The sequence below is a fragment of the Pollicipes pollicipes genome, unplaced genomic scaffold, assembly GCF_011947565.3.
Source record: "Pollicipes pollicipes isolate AB1234 unplaced genomic scaffold, Ppol_2.1 Scaffold_6052;HRSCAF=7182_pilon_pilon_pilon, whole genome shotgun sequence".
NCBI classification, from domain to species: Eukaryota; Metazoa; Arthropoda; class Thecostraca; order Pollicipedomorpha; family Pollicipedidae; genus Pollicipes; species Pollicipes pollicipes.
This window is the reverse complement of record NW_023596805.1, coordinates 6,106,959-6,126,229: the sequence shown is the minus strand read 5'-3', so window position 1 is coordinate 6,126,229 and position 19,271 is coordinate 6,106,959. Positions and strand designations below refer to the sequence as shown.

Below are 19,271 nucleotides of genomic sequence, written 5' to 3'. Positions count from 1 at the left end.
AGAGAGAGAGAGAGAGAGAGAGAAGAGATAAGAGAGAGAGAGAGAGGATAATACTAGAGAGTAGAGAGAGATAGTAGAGATTGGCAGGAGATAGAAGAGACGAGAGAGCAGAGAGGGAGAGAGAGAGATGAAGAAGATAGAGATGAGAGAGAGAAGAGAGAGTGAGAGTAGAGAGAGATCGGAGAGAGAGAGAGGGAGAAGAGAGATGAATGACTGTCTAAAGGCAGCATCAACGCTGGATCTCGAGGTATATCGTACATATTATATATCTACTCTATATATATATATATATATATATATATATATATAAAAGTTTGAAGTACATGGGCCTATAACTGCACAGGTCTATAGCTACTTGGGTCTGTAGGTACACAGATCTATAGTTACATGGGTCTAAAGTACATGGCTCTATAACTACACAGATCTATAGCTACATGGGTCTATAGCTGCATGGGTCTATAGCTACATGGGTCTATAGCTACATGGGTCTATAGCTACATGGGTCTATAGGTACACGAAAATATAGCGATATGAGTGTTCAGTTGCAGGGTTTATGGCTACATGGAGTGAACTGCTGATGCATTATTCAGTTCTGAATGTGGCCACGCTTGAAGGATTCCGAAAGCCGTTACCCTTATAACTCCCCGAGAACAAGAACATTTACTTGCAGTTTATCTGGCATCGCTCAACTGCCGCGAGGCAGAAAAGTAATTGTCTGTAAAACAAGAAGTACAGGCCAGCAGATGGTGGTAATTCACACTATTGCGAATGTAGATGCTGTAAAAGTTATTGCACACTTTTTGCAAACAAAAGGTGGCTTGAAAACTCGATGAAGGATTCCGAAAGCTTGAATGATTCCGAAAGCCGTTACTCTTATTACTCCCCGAGAACAAGAACATTTACTTTCAGTTCATCTGGCATCACTCAATTGCCGCGATACAGAAAAATAATTGTCTGTAAAACAAAAAGTACAGGCCAGCAGATTATGGTAATTCACACTACTGCGAATGTAGATACTGTAAAAGTTATTGCACACTTTTTGCAAACAAAATGTGGCTTGAAAACTAGGCACAATTCACAGCAAAAGAATCAACAACACAAAACACTTAAATTTATTGTCTGTTTTTAACATATATTGGCTATTTTTTAAACGGTGGACTTGAAACATCGTTGTGTGTAAAACTCAGTAAGCAGTCCCAGTTCTACGGTATATTTCAAGGTCACAGACAGTCAACATTGCATAATTGGCTTCCTCTAAATTCTTGTTCCGAACTCCAGACTGCAGGCAACATCGCAGGGCAACACCAATGTGCACTGTAAACGGCATTAGCCATAACATACGTGTACATCAAATATACCAATAAACCAAAATAAAGCATAAATTAGATACAATGACATATATATATATATATATATATATATATATATATATATATATATATATATATATATATATATATATATATGCATGTGTGTGTGTGTGTGTGTGTGTGTGTGTGTGTGTGTGTGTGTGTGTGTGTGTGTGTGTGTGTGTGTGTGTGTGTGTGTGTGTGTGTGTGTGTGTGTGTGTGTGTGTGTGTGTGTGTGTGTGTGTGTGTGTGTGTGTGTGGTGTGTGTGTGTGTGTGTGTGTGTGTGTGTGTGTGTGTGTGTGTGTGTGTGTGTGTGTGTGTGTGTGTGTGTGTGTGTGGTGTGTGTGTGTGTGTGTGTGTGTGTGTGTGTGTGTGTGTGTGTGTGTGTGTGTGTGTGTGTGTGTGTGTGTGTGTGTGTGTGTGTGTGTGTGTGTGTGTGTGTGTGTGTGTGTGTGTGTGTGTGTGTGTGTGTGTGTGATATTGTCTTATGAAAAATACCAATACTAGATTCCTGGGAGAGCATCTGAATGGAGTCGTCAACGGCCTCAATGAGGTCGGACCAGTTAGTTCTATAACTTACTACTCTGTTGCTTACCTCCGACCCCTCCATCATGTGTCATACTGAATTTGGCTCTGATGTGTATCTTGCTCTTATTCCCCTAAAAAGCGGCCTTTTTCAGGAGGTTATCTGTGATCTTCATCACCTTTTTAGCACTTGTGCTTTGAAGCATTATAACAAACCTGACCTAGAAGGTATAAAGGGTTGACCTGAATTAATCGAAAAGCATACATCCTGATTTCTAAGAACTAAACTATCCATTGATTTCTTTGGTGTCTCTGCCTCAAATAGGTGTCAAAGAGATACAAAGACAAGGTGTGCCTACTGCATTTCCTGTGCGCGTGCGAAAACCGTTTCCATCTGACGGTAGATTCGTTCCATAGTGTCCGAAACCGGTGCTCCAGACTCGCCCCAGCACAATGATTGTGTGTCACGCTGTTACTTTCACATAAAGCTGATACGGCGCAGCCTTTAGACAACTGGTCGCTTGTTACCGCTGAATGGCCACTGCATCTCACCACGAATAGCACAGACGTAGGGAGCGTGGCGGACGCAGCACACAATTACGGCTAACATGGATCGTTTAACACACTCAGTAGCTGTACGCTTACCGGTTAAAACCGGTTAAACGCAGATTTTACACTGCATGCGGGTCACGAATTGACTAGGGGAGTATGCACTCATCGTCCACTTCATCACCCGGTTTATCTCTCAGATGACACCACACACTACAATGAACACACCGGAGTAAAATTTCAACTAATAAATACAATCACCCAGCGAGCCGGTGCAACAGCAATGACACAAAATCGCTGGACAATCACCTACTTGCGCCGCCATGCACAGGCAGTGGGTAGCACAACACCAATCACACGGACAAGCTGCGGACGACGTTCAAAAACTTCAGCCGCTATCGGGAATGGAACCGGCCATCCAGAACAGTTTCACTACACACTATCGGCAACCTTGATCTTCAGCCGCGCACGGCGCAGCTTGACCTTGGATCTACGCCTCCGAGCTCTCCGCCGATTGGTGTAGCGCCGTATCACGTGACGTAGCCACTTGCGGTAATTGGCCAGTTTGACATAAATGCCGTACTTGCCCTTGGCGCCGCAGCCTTCGCCAAAACTGGTGATGCCGTAGATATACCATCTGCAGCATAATACAGAAACTGTACAAAAACTGCAGAACATGTGAAAGCATGCCCATTTCCATCATGATTAAGCCATTTAAAAAGGTAGCGTCCAAACGTTGCCTGTGGCTGTGGTGTGCGAATGCAATGTCGTTTGCGGTCAAGTATGCGATTGACCGGGGCGAAGCGTTATCTCCGAGTTACCGGCGATTCGTTTTAGTATACCGATCGCACAATGTTAGCCTTGGTAACAACAACCCCGCCTGTAGCGGCATCCCATTATCTTCCAAGATATTTTGGCAGAATGTCGGGCTCTGCGAAGCCTTTGTCTCAAATTACTCGAGCACCTACGCACATACAAGTAACTAAGGCCCCACACAAAGCGACGCCAGAAATGCGAGTCAGACACGGCCAACACCGTAATTATTAATCATCAATTTAATCATCAGACACTGTAGGACGGACCTGCCATTCTGGCTACAGACGAGAGGCCCGCCCGAGTCCCCAGCGCACGCATCGATCCTGCCGCGCCTGTAGCCGGCACAGAACATGTTGTCGGTGATGTAGTAGTCGGAGTAGACCGAGCGGCAGCGCGAGTCCTTCACCACAGGAACCTGTCGGCGAACATGCCGCCCTGAGTACGGCTGGTGCAGGGGGAAGGACACACCGTGCCGAAGCCGCGGCGCTCAGTGGCTTCGAAGGGTGAGGGGGCGGGGTCTGGAAGAACGTGCCGCCCCGACCAAGACAGACCTACGGGCTTCGGAAGCAAGGGTGAGAGGCGATGAATACACCATCTCCAATGGCTTCCGGGAGGTGGTGACAGAGGTGCAGCTTCTTAAGTGCAGCAGGCTTAGTGGCTTTGGAATGGGTGAGAGAACGGGCCGTGCCGTCATCGGCACAACAGGCTCGGTGGCTTCAGTGGCATATTGAGAATACTGAACCGCTGTCAGAAGATTAGGGCTGGTAGATTATCTTATTATGGTAGATTAGTGTAGATCCAGTGGCTTTGGAGAGCAGGCTGAGGGCGGCATAATGCAGAGGGCATTGCTCATACGGCATGGCTTCGCAGCACGAAGATCAACAGTGCCGTATCGAACAAAGCACTGCCAGCGAGACGATGGACGTTTAATGGTCAACAACGGAACCATAAAAATGCTTATGCTCGTAGTCTGCCTGTACAGGATCGTTTGCGAGGCGCGGCGCCGCAGAATGAACGCGTCCTTTTCATATCATACATGAAGCAAATGCTCCCCTGTTTCTGGGATTGGCAGTGATCACCGCACGCTATTAAAACTGTAACCCGTTCGTGCAAAACAGGCCCACGCCGTTCCCTCGCGACCCGTGAGCTGACGTATCCCCAGTTTGTGCACCGACCGTCCCCAATCCGCGTAGTCCTCTCCCCAGGCTGGGTACTGATCCTTCCCAGTGCTTTTATTGACCTACCTCCAGTCCGTGTGCCAACTTTTCCCAACTTAATATAAGAAAGAGAAACCGTCAGCTCCTGTTTTTCGGCATTACGAGTTGAAAGTTTTCATGCTGTGTTAACGACGTTCAACTTACCAGGAATTATTAGTTAAACGACGCTGTAATGCTGATAAGGATTATTTTGACGACACTCAAAATTTCGAGCTTTGCCCACGCTCGAGAGTCGGCACGGATCTCTTAGTACACGGATCTGCACGGGCGCACGGACAGTGCACGGATCTCCCCATTCCGTGCACTGACCTCTTCCTAGTTGGTGTACTCATCTTTCGCCTATCCGTGTACTGATCTCTTCCCAGTCCATGTGGTGACCTCTCCTCAGTTTGTGTACTGATCTTAACAACACACTGCAACGCCTAACGCGGGAGAAGCGTTAGAACATCCCAGTCTGATTACCAATTACTCATCCCTTCACAATCTACGTAATCTCCGCGTTGACGTCCCGCGCACAGTCCTTTACCTGCTCTTTTCCCATCGCTGGCACTGACCTCTGACCTCTCCAGCCCGTTCACAGTGACCTCTCCCGAGCCGTTCGCAATGACCTCTCCCAGTCCGTTCACCCACCTCAGCTTCCCGCAGCACGTCTGAGCCGAAGAGATGGGTGATCTTGGTCTTGCCCCAACCCGCCACGGTACACATGGTGCCTGGCTTGGGGTGCCGCCTGCTTGGCAAGCAGACCGGTGACGCCTCGGCGGCGGACAGCTCGCTCGGCAGGCGAATCAGGGCCAGGTCATTGTCCACCGTTTCTGGGTCGTAGCTCGGGTGCTGCACCATCATGTTGGGTGTCACCTGCAACGCACAATGGCAACATATATCCGGTGCTGCACCATCATGTTGGGTGTCACCTGCAACGCACAATGACAACCTGTCTCCGGGCCGATCGAAGAAGTCGGAATGACGCATGAGTCCAGGTGTGAGTGCATTGTAAGATGTAAGAAAGTGTCTGCTTATTTACAAGTAGAGACAAAATGGAATTGGCTCCACTGAAAGTTCCATTTTGAGCCAAACGTGAAAAAGTAGCGGCATCTCATCACAGTTCATGGGTCATCTTTTGCCGGGCATCTTTTCACTCGGGCCTATTTGGAGGCAAGTGTCATATAGCTCAAATATGGTAACGATCATAAGACATAGCGTCGCAGTGACTTCAACATGGGTCTGTTCTTTGCAGGCAAACACTGTCGCACAAAGGTTGTTTCTTCTGACGTCGCAAGTAACTAAGTCACACACGCAGTAAAGGACGCGATACACCCAAGTAAGGGCGGGAAGGAGAATCGACGGATTCATTCCATGGAGGCATGAAAACAGCAACAGTGGCGCAAACTGGCCGGATCATTTTTTTAACGATTTCCGAGGTTATTTTTGAAGCCATCGTTATGTGTGAAACATTTTTTTGCTTGATATATTAATCCTTGTGCGTGCTGCTTTTCGTTTTGTTGGGTGAACCATAACTTTCCGCAAATATTTATCAAACCATACCCCCAAGCTTCAAAATAACTAATTCTGGCCGACCAAAGCCGCAGCATCTGAATAATTAGCCTTACACAACCATACACACATCCCAATTTGTTTCGATAGCATTGTTGTGGCACGCACTTGCTGTTGTCTGTAAGGAGCTTAAGGAAATAATTTGCTTATGCTTACACCAATAGCGCGCTGCTTAAAAAATAAAAAACAACGTAGATTGGTATGATTTAACGCAATCGCTTTTTCCGGGGTGGGGAAGCTGGGGTGGGGTTGTATAAAATGAGCTGGGACTTGTGGACTTGGAATGACTTTTCAGCACATCCAGTAGCGCGAAATGAGCGATTTCTGGGCGTGAAAATGCCATCTTCGTGAAAAGATCATATTCGCTTCGTCCTGGTAAATCAACTGAAAAAAAAACAGTGGATTGGGTAAAGCATACTCTGGTCTATATACTGGCCGGCGGAACTTTTTGAAAGCCGCGATGAATGATTGGCCAGTGGCCTGAGCGTGACGTCACGGTAACGTCATGGTCACGATGACGCAGCATGTCCGGGATCGGCTGCTGTTTCCAACGCGACAAAGGTCTTTTGACGCGGTACTGCACGACCTTTGACGGCATTTCAACTCGGTTCTGCACGCGCTGTTTGAACGTGAGGTGCCCGAGCGACAGATGAGCGGGTGGGAGCACGACAGTTGACGTGGATTGATTTCCTCACCGATTGCCGCTGGATGTTATGCTCTCGTCGTCTTTCAGCTGAAAGCTACCACTCTCGCTATCTTCCCGCCGAAGACGGATACAGTTCCTCCTGAACAAGCCAGCATGGCATGGGTACTGCACCAAGAATGCTTCCACATCCACCATCTTGAACCAGTGTTTCAGCCCATTAATACTATTATCCCATCTCGAACTCACACCCTTACACCGTCTACAGTCATCTTCAATGATGCACTGCGAATCCAAAGGTGGCACGGCATTGCGCGGCAGTGTGGAGGCACACTTCACTCACACTGGCGCCGCTTTCAAGTTGGTTCATTGCCTCGTTTAAAGTTCACAACAGGGTTCCACTTCGCACACCGCACGGTTTCCCACCTGACCCCGTTAACCTGCAGCAATGTCCCACTGTCAGTCAAGACCACGTTCGCACTTGGCGATCTGGGCAGTAACTCACTTTTGACCCTCATTTTTGTCCTACTTTAGGCCAAGGTCATGGCTGAAATCACACCTTCCACCCGTTGAACCTTTTACGCCGGTGTAAAATCTTGAACCCCACTGGTGCACCATTTTACATCCGCACCGTGATCTACGTTTGGTCTCCTCGTGCCTAAATAACCCCCCGTCCCAGCCTCATATCCACACCCTGAGCACACACCAACGCCTCACATGCCATCCGCATCTTGAACCCACATCTTGCATCCACATGTTATACCCTCACGCTAATCCGCACCTTGTCCACGCCAGCATCCAACAAAAAACCCGCATGATGTACCACACAATGAAACCAGACCTTCAACCGACACCAGTGTTCCGGACCTGCGCGTACGTCAGCCATCCTTAAGCCCATACCTCGAGGACATACCAATGTCTAGTCCTGAACCCACACCCTGAACCCACACCCTGAACCTACACCTTGAACCCACACCCTGAACCTCACCCTGAACCCACACCCTGAACCTATACCCTGAACCTACACATTGAACCCACACCCTGAACCTACACCCTGAACCTACACCCTGAACCTACACCCTGAACCCACACCCTGAACCCACACCCTGAACCCGAGGCCGTTATCGCACCTTGAAGCCACGTTCGCTGGTTTCCGGCCTGGTCAGGTCGTGCTCCCCCAGCCGAACGTAGAGCACACGTCGCAGGCAGTGGGCAGCTGTCAGCAGCCAGCGGGGGTGCACCAGCGTGCCGCCACAGAACGGCTCCTGACGGCAGATGAAGATATAGGTATAGATACGGATACAGATAAAGATACAGATACGACACACGCTGAAGATAATGGGAAGCCGTTCGCAGCCAGCGAGGGTGCACCAGCGTGCCGCAACAGAAAGGCTCCTGACGGCAGATAAAGATAGAGGTATAGATACGGATACAGATACAGATACAGATACGACATGCGCTGCAGATAACGGGAAGCCGTTCACAGCTAGCGAGGGTGCACCAGCGGTGTCGCCACGGAACGGCGCTGGCGATAAATACAGATACCGATAAAGATAAAGTAGAAGTACAGATACAGATACAGATACAGTCCACCAACATAAGACACACGCCGCAGACAGTGGGTAGCCGTCCGCAGACAGCGAGGGCGCGCCAGCGTGCCGCCGCAGAACGGCTCCTGGTAACAGATACACGTACACATGCGTTGTAAGACATCTCGTACGACATACCCGCGTACAAATGCGTGCATAATGTACAACGGATTTCATATTAGGCACTCTCGCACGGGTGAGCACACACACACACACACAAATAGCAGTGGCTAACCATGAACTTGTTGAAAATGACTGCCTGCCAGGGCCAGGCGCCGCGGCTTGACCTGCGGCCTCCCACCACGCGCAGAAGGCGGCGTGCTGCGCTGCCGCCGCCAACGCCGCACACATTGTTCACGGAGGAGACACTAGTGCCACCTGTGGGGGATGCATAGAACGCTTAGTGCCTGAATGGGATACCGTGCTACCCGGTCGTTTTCGTTCGTGGGGGACGTAAGGGTTAGTAACGGACGTCGCGCTTATCAGCTACCGCTGCTGCCATATCAAACCTCCCTGTCTGGGAGGCTATCTGCATCCTTTTCGTGCGCAGCTTAGCTACACCGGAACGGGGAATGGCTGGCGAAAACTGCGGAAGCTAAGAGCCTGAAGGCGGCGCACGAAAAGAATACCCACACCTATCTTGAACGTGGTCCAACTTCTGATAAGTGGGAGAGACCCTGGACACTCTATTTGCCGTCCCAACGCACCCAACGACTGCGGACATCCAGTGTAGGCCTGTGACGTCACGCAATCCTTCTTTCCGGCCACCCTGACCTGTGCTGGGGGACGGCGGCCGCGGGGTGGCGCTGGCGGCAGCCTTCTGCTTGTGCACCTCCTTCCTGCTCCTCCTGGTCTTCTTCCGGCACTGGAAGCCGGACACGGAACAGGTGGTGGTGTCCTTGACCTGCGCCGTGCCGCAGAGGTGCCGGTACTTGCACCGTCTGAGGGGTACGAAAGGATCAGGGTTAGTAGCAGACTACTACTAACACTACTACTAGTAGACCACCCACTGATACTAGTAGTGGGCGGTCGTGAGAGCTGTGGCATGACTGGCTGTTTTCGACCCAGCCCACCAGTTTCGGAAAGCGTTACTAAACCCGGGGGATAAGTGCAATCTCCCATCGCATCGATACGTTCAATCAGGATAATGTGAATGTTGTCAGCGTACATACAAGTTTAAGGATTTCAAATGTGATGCTGATCTCGGGTTCTTCTGTGATGAGGTCTTAGGGAAATTAATGCCTACGCCTCTTGCCTTGATGAATGCCTTGATCTGGATAATTTATGTCTCTGAGTTTAGATCCTGTCACTGTCCAGCCTTCTGTGCTGGATACGTAAGCAATAATGGGTAACCTGCACGTCAAAATAAACATTTTCCGGATTGGCAATGTTTTCCTTTCTTTAAAATTACTGGCCCTTAGGGCTTGTGTTGTCTTAAGTGTTTTTTTCAGGCATTACCTGAGCACAGATTTCCTTGGCTTAGGCATCCCTTTGCTCATACCGTGCCCAAATTTAGGCCAAGCACGGTACCTGTGCGGCCACAGCATGATTTCGCCATCCACAAGCGTTACAAAACTTGAATCGGCCCTGAAAACCATCACCGGTACCCGAAGCTACACAAGGGCCCTCTGCCCTAGACACCTGAGCGCGCCTCTGCCGTGACCTGACTTCTGCCGTGACCTGACCTGGTGCGGCGGGTGACGCAGCGGCGCGAGCAGGGGCTCCAGCGTCCCCAGGCGGTGAAGTAGAGCCAGCTGAAGTGCCGCCGGCCTCCGCCGCCTTGGGAGCGCGCCTGACGCCGCTGGCACACCGCCGTCGAGCCGCACGGCCGCAAGTGCTGCGGCCAAGGTCGGGATAGGTCAGGTCAGGTCACATGGAGCGCGCCTGACGCCGCTGACACGCCGCCGTCGAGCCGCACGGCCGCAAGTGCTGCGGCCAAGGTCAGAACAGGTCAGGTCAGGTCACATGGAGGAGGTCAAGTCAGGTCTGTCACCAGCCTCGATATGTTGTGCGTGACAGTCCTCGTCGCAGCGGAGAGACGAGGTAGCGCAGGGGGCCGCTGCTGCTAGACGATCCGCAAGTGAGCATCTGTCACTAGCTCCGACATTCCCACACAAATTACCAGCTCCGATATTCCCACATCTGTCACCAGCTCCGATATACCCGCGTCTGTCACCAGCTCCGATATGCCTGCATCCGTCCCCAGCTCCGATATGCCTGCATCTGTCACCAGCTCCGACATACCCACGTCTACCACCACGTGCATCTGTCACAAGCCCCGATTTGCCTGCATCTGTCCCCAGCTCCGATATGCCTGCATCTGTCACCAGCTCCGATATGCCTGAATCTGTCACCAGCTCCGATATACCCGCGCCTGCCACCACTTGCATCTGTCACCAGCTCCGATATGCCTGCATCTGTCACTTGCACCGATATGCCCGCATCTGTCACCAGCTCCGATATGGCCGTATCTCGCACCGACCTCGACATGCATGCATCTGTCACCAGCCCGAACGAGCCCGCAGCACCAGCACCTGCAGCTCTTGTAAGTCCGCGCTCGCTACCTGGGTGACAAAGCGTGAACACGATGATAACACAGAGTCGCTGCTTACGGAAACAGGCGATATTCATGGATCAGAGCCTTTTGTTCCTTGTGCCTGCACCGGCTGCTCCCTGAGAGTGCTCTCCAACCTCTGCAGTCTATATCTCCTAGGTCGCTGATCAACCCAACTAACGCTCAACTGCCCAACGAGAGCAGTCTTGGTTAAACAGTTGTCGGCTAAGTGAGCAATGCCTCACCAAACCGGCTGGTAGAAATTACCCCGTCCTGAGAAACGTCCTGGTTTCTCCTGCTCCATACCGCAAAAATGAGGTGCATTTAAAGTAAAGTAGCGAAAGGAAAGCTTTCTCTTAATACTGAAAGCAGAGGGACGATGACCGCGCCCTCGGGAGGAAGCCGGAGAGACATTCGGTTGGAGACTGCAACTGCATAGCAATGTGTGAAAACCCATTCCGTGGGAATTCGGCAGTACATCATTGCTAACCAAATATGTGTATTAAAAGTGTACCGCACAAAACGGCTCGTAAAATCGCGTTCCTACACCGCCCCACCATACTACATTTGGACCACGAAGGCAGGGTCGTTCCGCTGTCTGGGTCCCGCCTCCCTCTCACCCTCGTCGTGTCCGGCACCACCAGTGACGTCCTGTAGTTCGCACTGACGCGAGCCGGCAGGAATGTGTCACGCCCCAGCGCCGCGGTCGTCATCGGCCGCCCCTGGAGGACCCCCCCCCCCCTCCCCCCGCCTCCTCCCTTCCATCAGAGCGCCACCCGTCGATAGAACAAGTTGCAGGCTCCAGTGTCATGGATGCAGACCGTGAAGGCCGTCCCCTATCAAGGGCTGGACAGGACAGGGCAAGGGCGGGTCAACACTTGAGGCGTGAGTGGGGGGGTGGGGGGGGGGGAGGGGGGCTGACCTCCGACGGGAGCAAAGTTGGCTGGGCGTGGCGCTTGGTAATAAGCCCGCCTCTTCCCGCGCGGGCACGCAGGCAGCGGGTCGAGACTCGCCCTCTGTTCTTCTGAGTTCTTCTGAGTTCTGGGTTCTTCTGAACTAGACAAGCTGGCTCCGCTGGCGAACCGATCCGACCTCAGCGACCTTTCCCCCACTCGCCCAAGCGGATCTGTGCAGGTCTGTGTACAAACAGCCCAGCCTGGAGCCATGGCGTCATCTTCACAAGCCTAGAGGGTGATTCACAGAAACCGCGTGCTCGGGAGGCACGCCCAGTCAGCAACGGGATCTTGGGAGGAAGCCAGCAGCAGGTTGTAACAGCAAGTTACGTAACGGCAAGGATGCAAAATCATTCCTAAAGCGCAACCAAATGTCGAATGCTTCTTGGATAAAACTAAAGTAATGAGTACCGCATAAGTCATCGTGTTTTGCGCACAAAAAAGGTTTTACAGACTTGCGTAAGGGAGCTACGTTGCATGGGGCGTCAATGAATCAGATTGTGGGGTCCTGTTTAACAAGGGGTCAGACTCAGGAACTCCATAACGAGGTGAGTCAGAGCTATGCCTCCCGCATTAGATGGTTACACCTCCCGCATTAAATCATTCCACTCTCGGTCCCGAAACTATGCTGGCCACTTTGAGAATGAACAGAGTCCTAGGCAGATAAATGACAGTTTGACACGACTTCTCCAAGCCAAACCGCATAGGATGGCAGCCCAGTGTACACAACCGAGATAACCATCAAAACCGAGGGCAGAAATGCCACGACATTTAAACTGCACGGACCGGATCCGCTCCGTCTAACGTAAGGCGATTTTGCCGGCCAGTTCTACACCGAGCATGCCATTGCAAGGCATGAAACTGCAAGGCGCCAAACTGATCCATCCACTGCCCTGCCTGCCTGGCCGGCTGAGAGGTAGGGCCCAGCCGAAATTATGCCTTAAGCTGCGCTTGCACGACTGTTGTTATCAGGACGGAGCGAACATGACCGTCTTTGTACTGGATGTACTCTCAGCACTTTTATAGTTAAGCCGCCGCAACAGCTGTAATCACCAATTACGAAAACGGCCAAGAAACTGACGCCTCCCCCTCCCATTCTACATTCCAGAATAAGTTTGCAGTCATCAGTTACAAATGCAGCACAATACAAATACAAATGCAATTTACAACACAAATGCAGCGCGTGTGAAGCATACACCGGCGGGCAATAATAATGTCAGGTCAGATTTAGTCGCTACAGCTGGAGAGCGATCGCCTGCAGCTGGTTCAATGTCTGGTTCAATGTCCAGGCTACAACTGGGTTCAGGCGCACTTGACCCTTGACACGGAGCTACAAGAGAGGTAAAAGTTCGTGCAGGCATCCTTCAGCGACCGTAAGCTTCTGTGCACAGACTGCCTCGTTACCGATTCAAAAAGTATGATCTGGTACATGCGGTAGATGCGGTTGACTTTAACAGCATGTATGTTGTCTCATTTTATCGCTTTTTGAGGGTTCTCGGAGCGTGTGCCCCCTTGCCCCATTAGCTCTGAGTGAGTATGATTTAGTTATTTATTTCGCCGCAGAGACAATCATACCGGCATCCCGGTACCAAAAACAGATGCAAAACCCAATAAATGTCACATCACTCGCTTACAACGTCCAGTCAGAACAAAGGGAGGCCGTTGTGGGATTTGCATGGCGCAGCGGATTTACTCGGATTACCGCACACAAAGTGGCGCGCGGCTCGTGGCGCAACAACAATGGAGCTCGCGGGGATCGCTGACGTCACAGACGCCACAGCTTCTGGCAGCGGGTGTGCCGATAGGCGGCCAAGTATGCCGTGATCGAGCCTTTAACGAGACTAAGTAGCCCTAAGTCGCACATGCCGTGGGCAGTGCAACTTACCTGGCCATGTTTGAACGCAAACGGCTCTGCATTAAGGGGGTAAGCTATCTCGAGGAGATATTTCAGTGCTGAGTTCTTTGGAAAGTACGGGGCTGGAAGCGGTATGAGCCAATTCGAACCCCCAAAATCTCAGGAATGATAAAAGCTAGGACAAACAATTGACGGGGCAGCTGGAGACGCAATAGATTTGAGTGCAAATTCGGCAGCCTTAAGCCAAAGCTATTTGAGTAAAGTCAGGCATGAATATATAGGTTAAAAGCGCTGACATTTTTTCATGTGTCGTCTCTTTCTGTACGTGCGAGTGAAAAGGAAAATCGCGTTAATGATTAAATCGAATTTTCCAACCTTTTGCTCAGTTCAAAAACGTGTAAGCCCGGTGAGGCAGGCGCTTGGCGGCTGAGCATGCCAATGTAAAGGAAATAATAGGTCTTGTTTAACCAAACATCAGCTGTCTATGTATGCCACTCTGTCGCCTCCCATGTACCCTCGAATCCCAGTAGAAATTTTTATTATGAGGATTTTACCTGGTTCTAGCGCATTTCGTGGCCTCACTAAGCCCATTTAGACCCGGGCGCTGGAGTCAACTCTCAGGCTTTATCGCTGCTGAGAAGCTCAACCACTCATCGACGTCGCCACACGGTCCCTGCATAGTTCGGAGTCCCTATGCTGGAGTGATGCCGTCTCAAGAGGTGTCATGAGGTCCTACTGGTACGAAACGAGCGATGGGAAACAGCTGCTGTCAACGGACAACGGAACTAACAGCTTCCAAAGACGGCGGGACGAACACTGGCGTCTCCAGGACGAAGACTGGCGTCTCCAGGACGAAGACTGGTGTCTCCAGGACGAAGACTGGTGTCTCCACGAAGAAGACCGATGTCTCCAGGACGAAGACTGGTGTCTCCACGAAGAAGACCGATGTCTCCAGGACGAAGACTGGTGTCTCCACGAAGAAGACCGATGTCTCCAGGACGAAGACTGGTGTCTCCAGGTCGCACATCCGATGAGTGACGACAGAAAGACGGCGCCACATCGCACAGAGCTAATCAAACACTGAAACGGCGGCGGAACCAGTTGAGGAACGTGCGCGTCGCGCGAATCACCAAGAACGCCTCAAACTCACTCCCGAACCTGTCACCGCCCGACTTGCTCATCAGGTGTGTCATGCAGTGGATACAGTGTACAGACGCAGAGTCTCTCGCTGCAGGCACGAGCAAGGCAAACGGCAATGCTCCGAATTCATCGCACTGTGAGTCACTTGTCATAGAAAATTGTCATGCGCGATGACTGAATGTCTCATAATTCAGGATGATCAAAGGCGTAAGTCAAAAATTCTTTAAATATCTGTGTAGTTCAGGTGTAAAGCATCCAAAGCTGTGAAAGAAATTCCACTGAATTTGTGTGAAGCACACCAATGGCATTAGACAAGAACCACAAAACCTAAACAGCAGTGGTGGGCCTAGGCTAACATCCTCGGAAGACGGGTGGGGTCGCAACTGTTTGCAACTGAAACACAACTGATTGCTACCTTAAACTCGACGTCTTTCTTCAACAGCATTGCCACCGGCACCACAGCAAAGGCATGCCGAGAACGTGCTGCTTCCGACGGGAACACGTGCGTCACGTGTGAAAAACACCGCGCATGTGGCGGTGCGTTCACCAAGGGCACGGCACGCAACAACACACCATTCAGTACACAGAAACGAGCCGTCGCAGCTCCACTAACCACCAGTTTTCTGTCGCCACACAGCTCCGGACGACGGCAGCGGCGTCGGCGTCGCTGGCGACACTTGTGGCAGGCGGACCATCCCGACCACGGCTCGAACTGCGCCGCAATCGCCGGCTCCTCGTCCACCAGCGCCGCTTCTGCCGCAAGAGCAGGAGTCAGCTGACGCTGAGCCAGGTGACGTCACGAACGCTGCGTCGGCACGTCGCGCAGCGTTTCAATCAAGGGCGCAGCCAAAGAGCGGGTGCCCTCTCCCCCCCCCCCTTCATTAAACGTGCATGCCTTTAGAATACCAAAAGCCGGCATGATGTGTTCTCACCGAGCTTCACCCCCCGCCTCCTTTGAGAAAACCCTGGATGCGCCCCCGATCTGAGCGACGCGCCAGTGCTTGTGACGTCAGCGACGCACGCGTCGGTTAAAGCCTTTCGTAGAGCGCAGTTTGCTAACATGATTTGCAGTCATGTTAGCGACGGCAGGGAAGCATTTCAGCAACGTGTGAGTGCGTTTTACATCGACAAGGCGAACAGCAGATGAAGTGCTTCGCACAGTGAAGTCTGGTAAAATAAATTTGTTGTGATGAGGCGCGCGTGCACGTGCGCGCGCGTATGTGTACGTGCCTGGGTTTTCGAGAATGTATGTTGTGTTTGTGCGAGAACGTAAAATAGTGAATAGTCAGAGAGAGAGAGAGAGAGAGAGAGAGAGAGAGAGAGAGAGAGAGAGAGAGAGAGAGAGAGAGAGAGAGAGAGAGAGAGAGAGAGAGAGAGAGAGAGAGAGAGAGAGAGAGAGAGAGAGAGAGAGAGAGAGAGAGAGAGAGAGAGAGAGAGAGAGAGGAGAGAGAGAGAGAGAGAGAGAGAGAGAGAGAGAGAGAGAGAGAGAGAGAGAGAGAGAGAGAGAGAGAGAGAGAGAGAGAGAGAGAGGAGAGAGAGAGAGAGAGAGAGAGAGAGAGAGAGAGAGAGAGAGAGAGAGAGAGAGAGAAGAGAGAGAGAGAGAGAGAGAGAGAGGAGAGAGGAGAGAGGAGAGAGAGAGAGAGAGAGGAGAGAGAGAGAGAGAGAGAGAGAGAGAGAGAGAGAGAGGAAGAGAGAGAGAGAGAGAGAGAGAGAGAGAGAGAGAGAGAGAGAGAGAGAGAGAGAGAGAGAGAGAGAGAGAGAGAGAGAGAGAGAAGAGAGAGAGAGAGAGAAGAGAGAGAGAGAAGAGAGAGAGAGAGAGAGAGAGAGAGAGAGAGAGAGAGGAGAGAGAGAGAGAGAGAGAAGAGAGAGAGAGAGAGAGAGGAGAGAGAAGAGAGAGAGAGAGAGAGAGAGAGAGAGAGAGAGAGAGAGAGGAGAGGATAGAGAGAAGAGAAGAGAGGAGAGAGAGAGAGAGAGAAGAGAGAGAGAGAGAGAGAGAGAAAGGGAGAGGGGAGAAGGAGAGAGAGGGAGAGAAAGAGGGAGAGAGAGAGGGAAGAGAAGGGGAGAGACAGAGGAACTACATACTGCACATTTGTCACTTATTCATGGGAGCTCTCCCCTACCCAGCTCCGTTGCAGCGAATGCCAAGTGGGCCGCGCGATGACTGGCATACTCAGGGTAATGGAAGACGGCATACCTTCGCAGCTGAGCTTCGGAAGGTCAGTGCAGACCAATCTCCGAGGAGACAGCGATGGAAGACACCTCGTACAGTGGCACAAAAGCGGAATAGAGGTGGGGGACATAGTGCGTTGCGAGTTGCAAGTGTTTTGCTGGGTGTGTCCATGACATGCGCGTCGTTCTCCGTGTAGCCTGGAGGTAGGAAGTGCAGCCGCACCTAGAAATCCCTCTCCCTACGTCTCATGGCCACCATCTTAGCTCTTGAATGTGAAGCAGGTGGAGCAGACCGTCTCAGCTGATCAGACGCAGATACACTCGAAGTTGGCGCAGGTGGTGCAAAACAATTGATGGCAATGTCGCACTCCCTTAAATTCAAGGTGCTTTTGGGTGTGCATTGGTTTGTCGAGTCAGTGTGCCGCTTTTCCATGAGTAACGTGCCGACCTAGTGCGATGTCTTTCTCTTTAATTGCGCACGGAAAAGGGAAAAAAACGTGTTCTGTGCTCAAACATCATGAGGCGGGGAAAAACAGTGAAACAGGCGTGTTTCTTTTACCACGTTGCGATAAGTTGTGTCCCGAAACTCGTACTGAGCGATGCAAATTGGCAGGAGTCTGATTCGTATTATAACGTGTCTTTCCGATTACGTGAGGGAACCATAGCTGGATAAATGTCCCCACACTGAGACATTTTTGAAAGACGGCCTGAGACAACGAATCTACGTACGGCCGAAGCCTGCTTGCGTCAGTTAAAATGCGCATCCCAGCTTCAGCTGTTAAAGCGATCCGCTGCGGTACGGGCGGCATTACGTCGAGCAAGAGAGTCTTGTTTCGGCGATGGGAGATGGACATCGACATAGCCACAAGCGGGGGCGGAAATACTCCCAGTATTTGCCCTATGTAGGGTTTTGTCGCCCAATTTGCCCGTATAATATTAATGTGTCATGTAAGAGCCGAAAACCAAAAACAAAACAACGCAATGCACCACGGAGAGTTTCAATTCTCATGTGGAATGTTCCCGTCACCAAAGACTGGATTCAAGAAAAACGGAATAAATGCCATTCAAGCTATGTGATTCAAGGTGACTGCATTGGATTTAAAGGGCTGCCACCAGCGCTTAAATAACGCGAAAGAACTGCACCGACACAACGTGCGTTATGTGGTACGTTATGGACGGTGAATATTGTAATGGTAGTGGGGAACAAGGCATAGTGTGTTGTCAGCATTAATCCCGTTTATGTCACGTGTTGTCCAAAAGTCTTATGTATGTCAAGCCAGCAAGAAAGATTGCTGGGCTAGATGGAAAAGACGAAAACATATTTTATGCCATGTTGATAGGCTTAATTGGCGGGTCATCTGTAACTACGTATAGAACTAGGAGAGCGGGAAGTTCACAACGAACAGTTTACGACACATCGCACGGAACGGATACGAGTTGGGTTTAGTCTGGTCTGACCACCGGTCTGTTCAAGTGGACTGGCCACAGCAAGCAAGACTATTACACTCCAGAAATAATGAAACCGAGGAGGCTTTGCTATATAGTCTTGCTCTGGCGGGGGCGGTCAGATTGTAACACTGTGAAATGTTGGACAGCTAGGCACGTTTAACTCGTTTTTTTCAGTGACAATTTTGAGTCCAGCCCTCCCACTGTAAATTTTGTGCACGCCCCTGTGCTCCAGTGAAGGTAACCGTCCGTTACCGAGTACCCTGGCATTATCAGGAGTCTGGCGTGATGGACCGCAATCATGAAATATGCATTAGACAACCTCGTTGTTTGGTGGCGAGAGATTTCTAGCAGCAGCATAAGAACAAATCGCTGTGCAATGTCGAGGGATTCCCTGCAGGGCGAGGCGCCACAGTGTAATGCAATGAGGGTTATATTGAATGTAGCCAATCGGAATTGCACACTGCGACGACGATGCGCCATTTCTGTACGAAAGAAGATCGCTGCTCTCTCTTAGATCTGGTTACGACGCGTGGCCCATGCTGTTCCATTTCGAGCTCACATGCAGTCTTTCAGCTGGCGCTCCGAAACGTTCGATCCCAATCAACCACAGCATAGCAATCGCATTGTGCCATTTTATATCGCAATGCACTAGCGGGTTCGACGCTAGCTTGAGACGGGGGCGAACAACTACCCTCCCTGGAGAATGTAACTATGTTCGTCCGCCGTATTTTCATAGTCCTGTATTTTCCATGGTTATGCATTAAGCCTTTTCGTTCGCGCTACTCTCCAGACACTCTTTTTCACGCCACATTTTTCATCGGCGAGCCATAGTGCGCACTATGGCGCCGCCAAATGATTATAGGATAAATGCCCTAAGCACACACATGATCATCGCCACAACTAGCCCTATA

At 50.9% G+C, this 19,271-nt stretch overlaps 1 protein-coding gene across 2 annotated transcripts in view; it reads right to left on the bottom strand.

The window, feature by feature from the left end:
• Positions 1 to 1,793: 1,793 nt before the first annotated feature.
• Positions 1,794 to 19,271, bottom strand: part of LOC119104913 (transmembrane protease serine 5) — a 49,998-nt gene continuing 32,520 nt past the window's right edge. Inside the window, exons 3-10 of one of the 2 annotated variants that reach the window (XM_037228650.1) lie at positions 15,356 to 15,495; positions 9,926 to 10,077; positions 9,015 to 9,181; positions 8,476 to 8,618; positions 7,782 to 7,916; positions 5,088 to 5,312; positions 3,507 to 3,655; positions 1,794 to 3,061 (exon numbers count right to left, since the gene is read on the bottom strand). In XM_037228650.1, coding sequence (XP_037084545.1) covers positions 2,857 to 3,061; positions 3,507 to 3,655; positions 5,088 to 5,312; positions 7,782 to 7,916; positions 8,476 to 8,618; positions 9,015 to 9,181; positions 9,926 to 10,077; positions 15,356 to 15,495 — 1,316 coding nt within the window. In that variant the 3' untranslated portion in view covers positions 1,794 to 2,856. The remainder of the gene's footprint in view (positions 3,062 to 3,506; positions 3,656 to 5,087; positions 5,313 to 7,781; positions 7,917 to 8,475; positions 8,619 to 9,014; positions 9,182 to 9,925; positions 10,078 to 15,355; positions 15,496 to 19,271) is intronic. The other variant, XM_037228651.1, reaches the window with a different exon arrangement.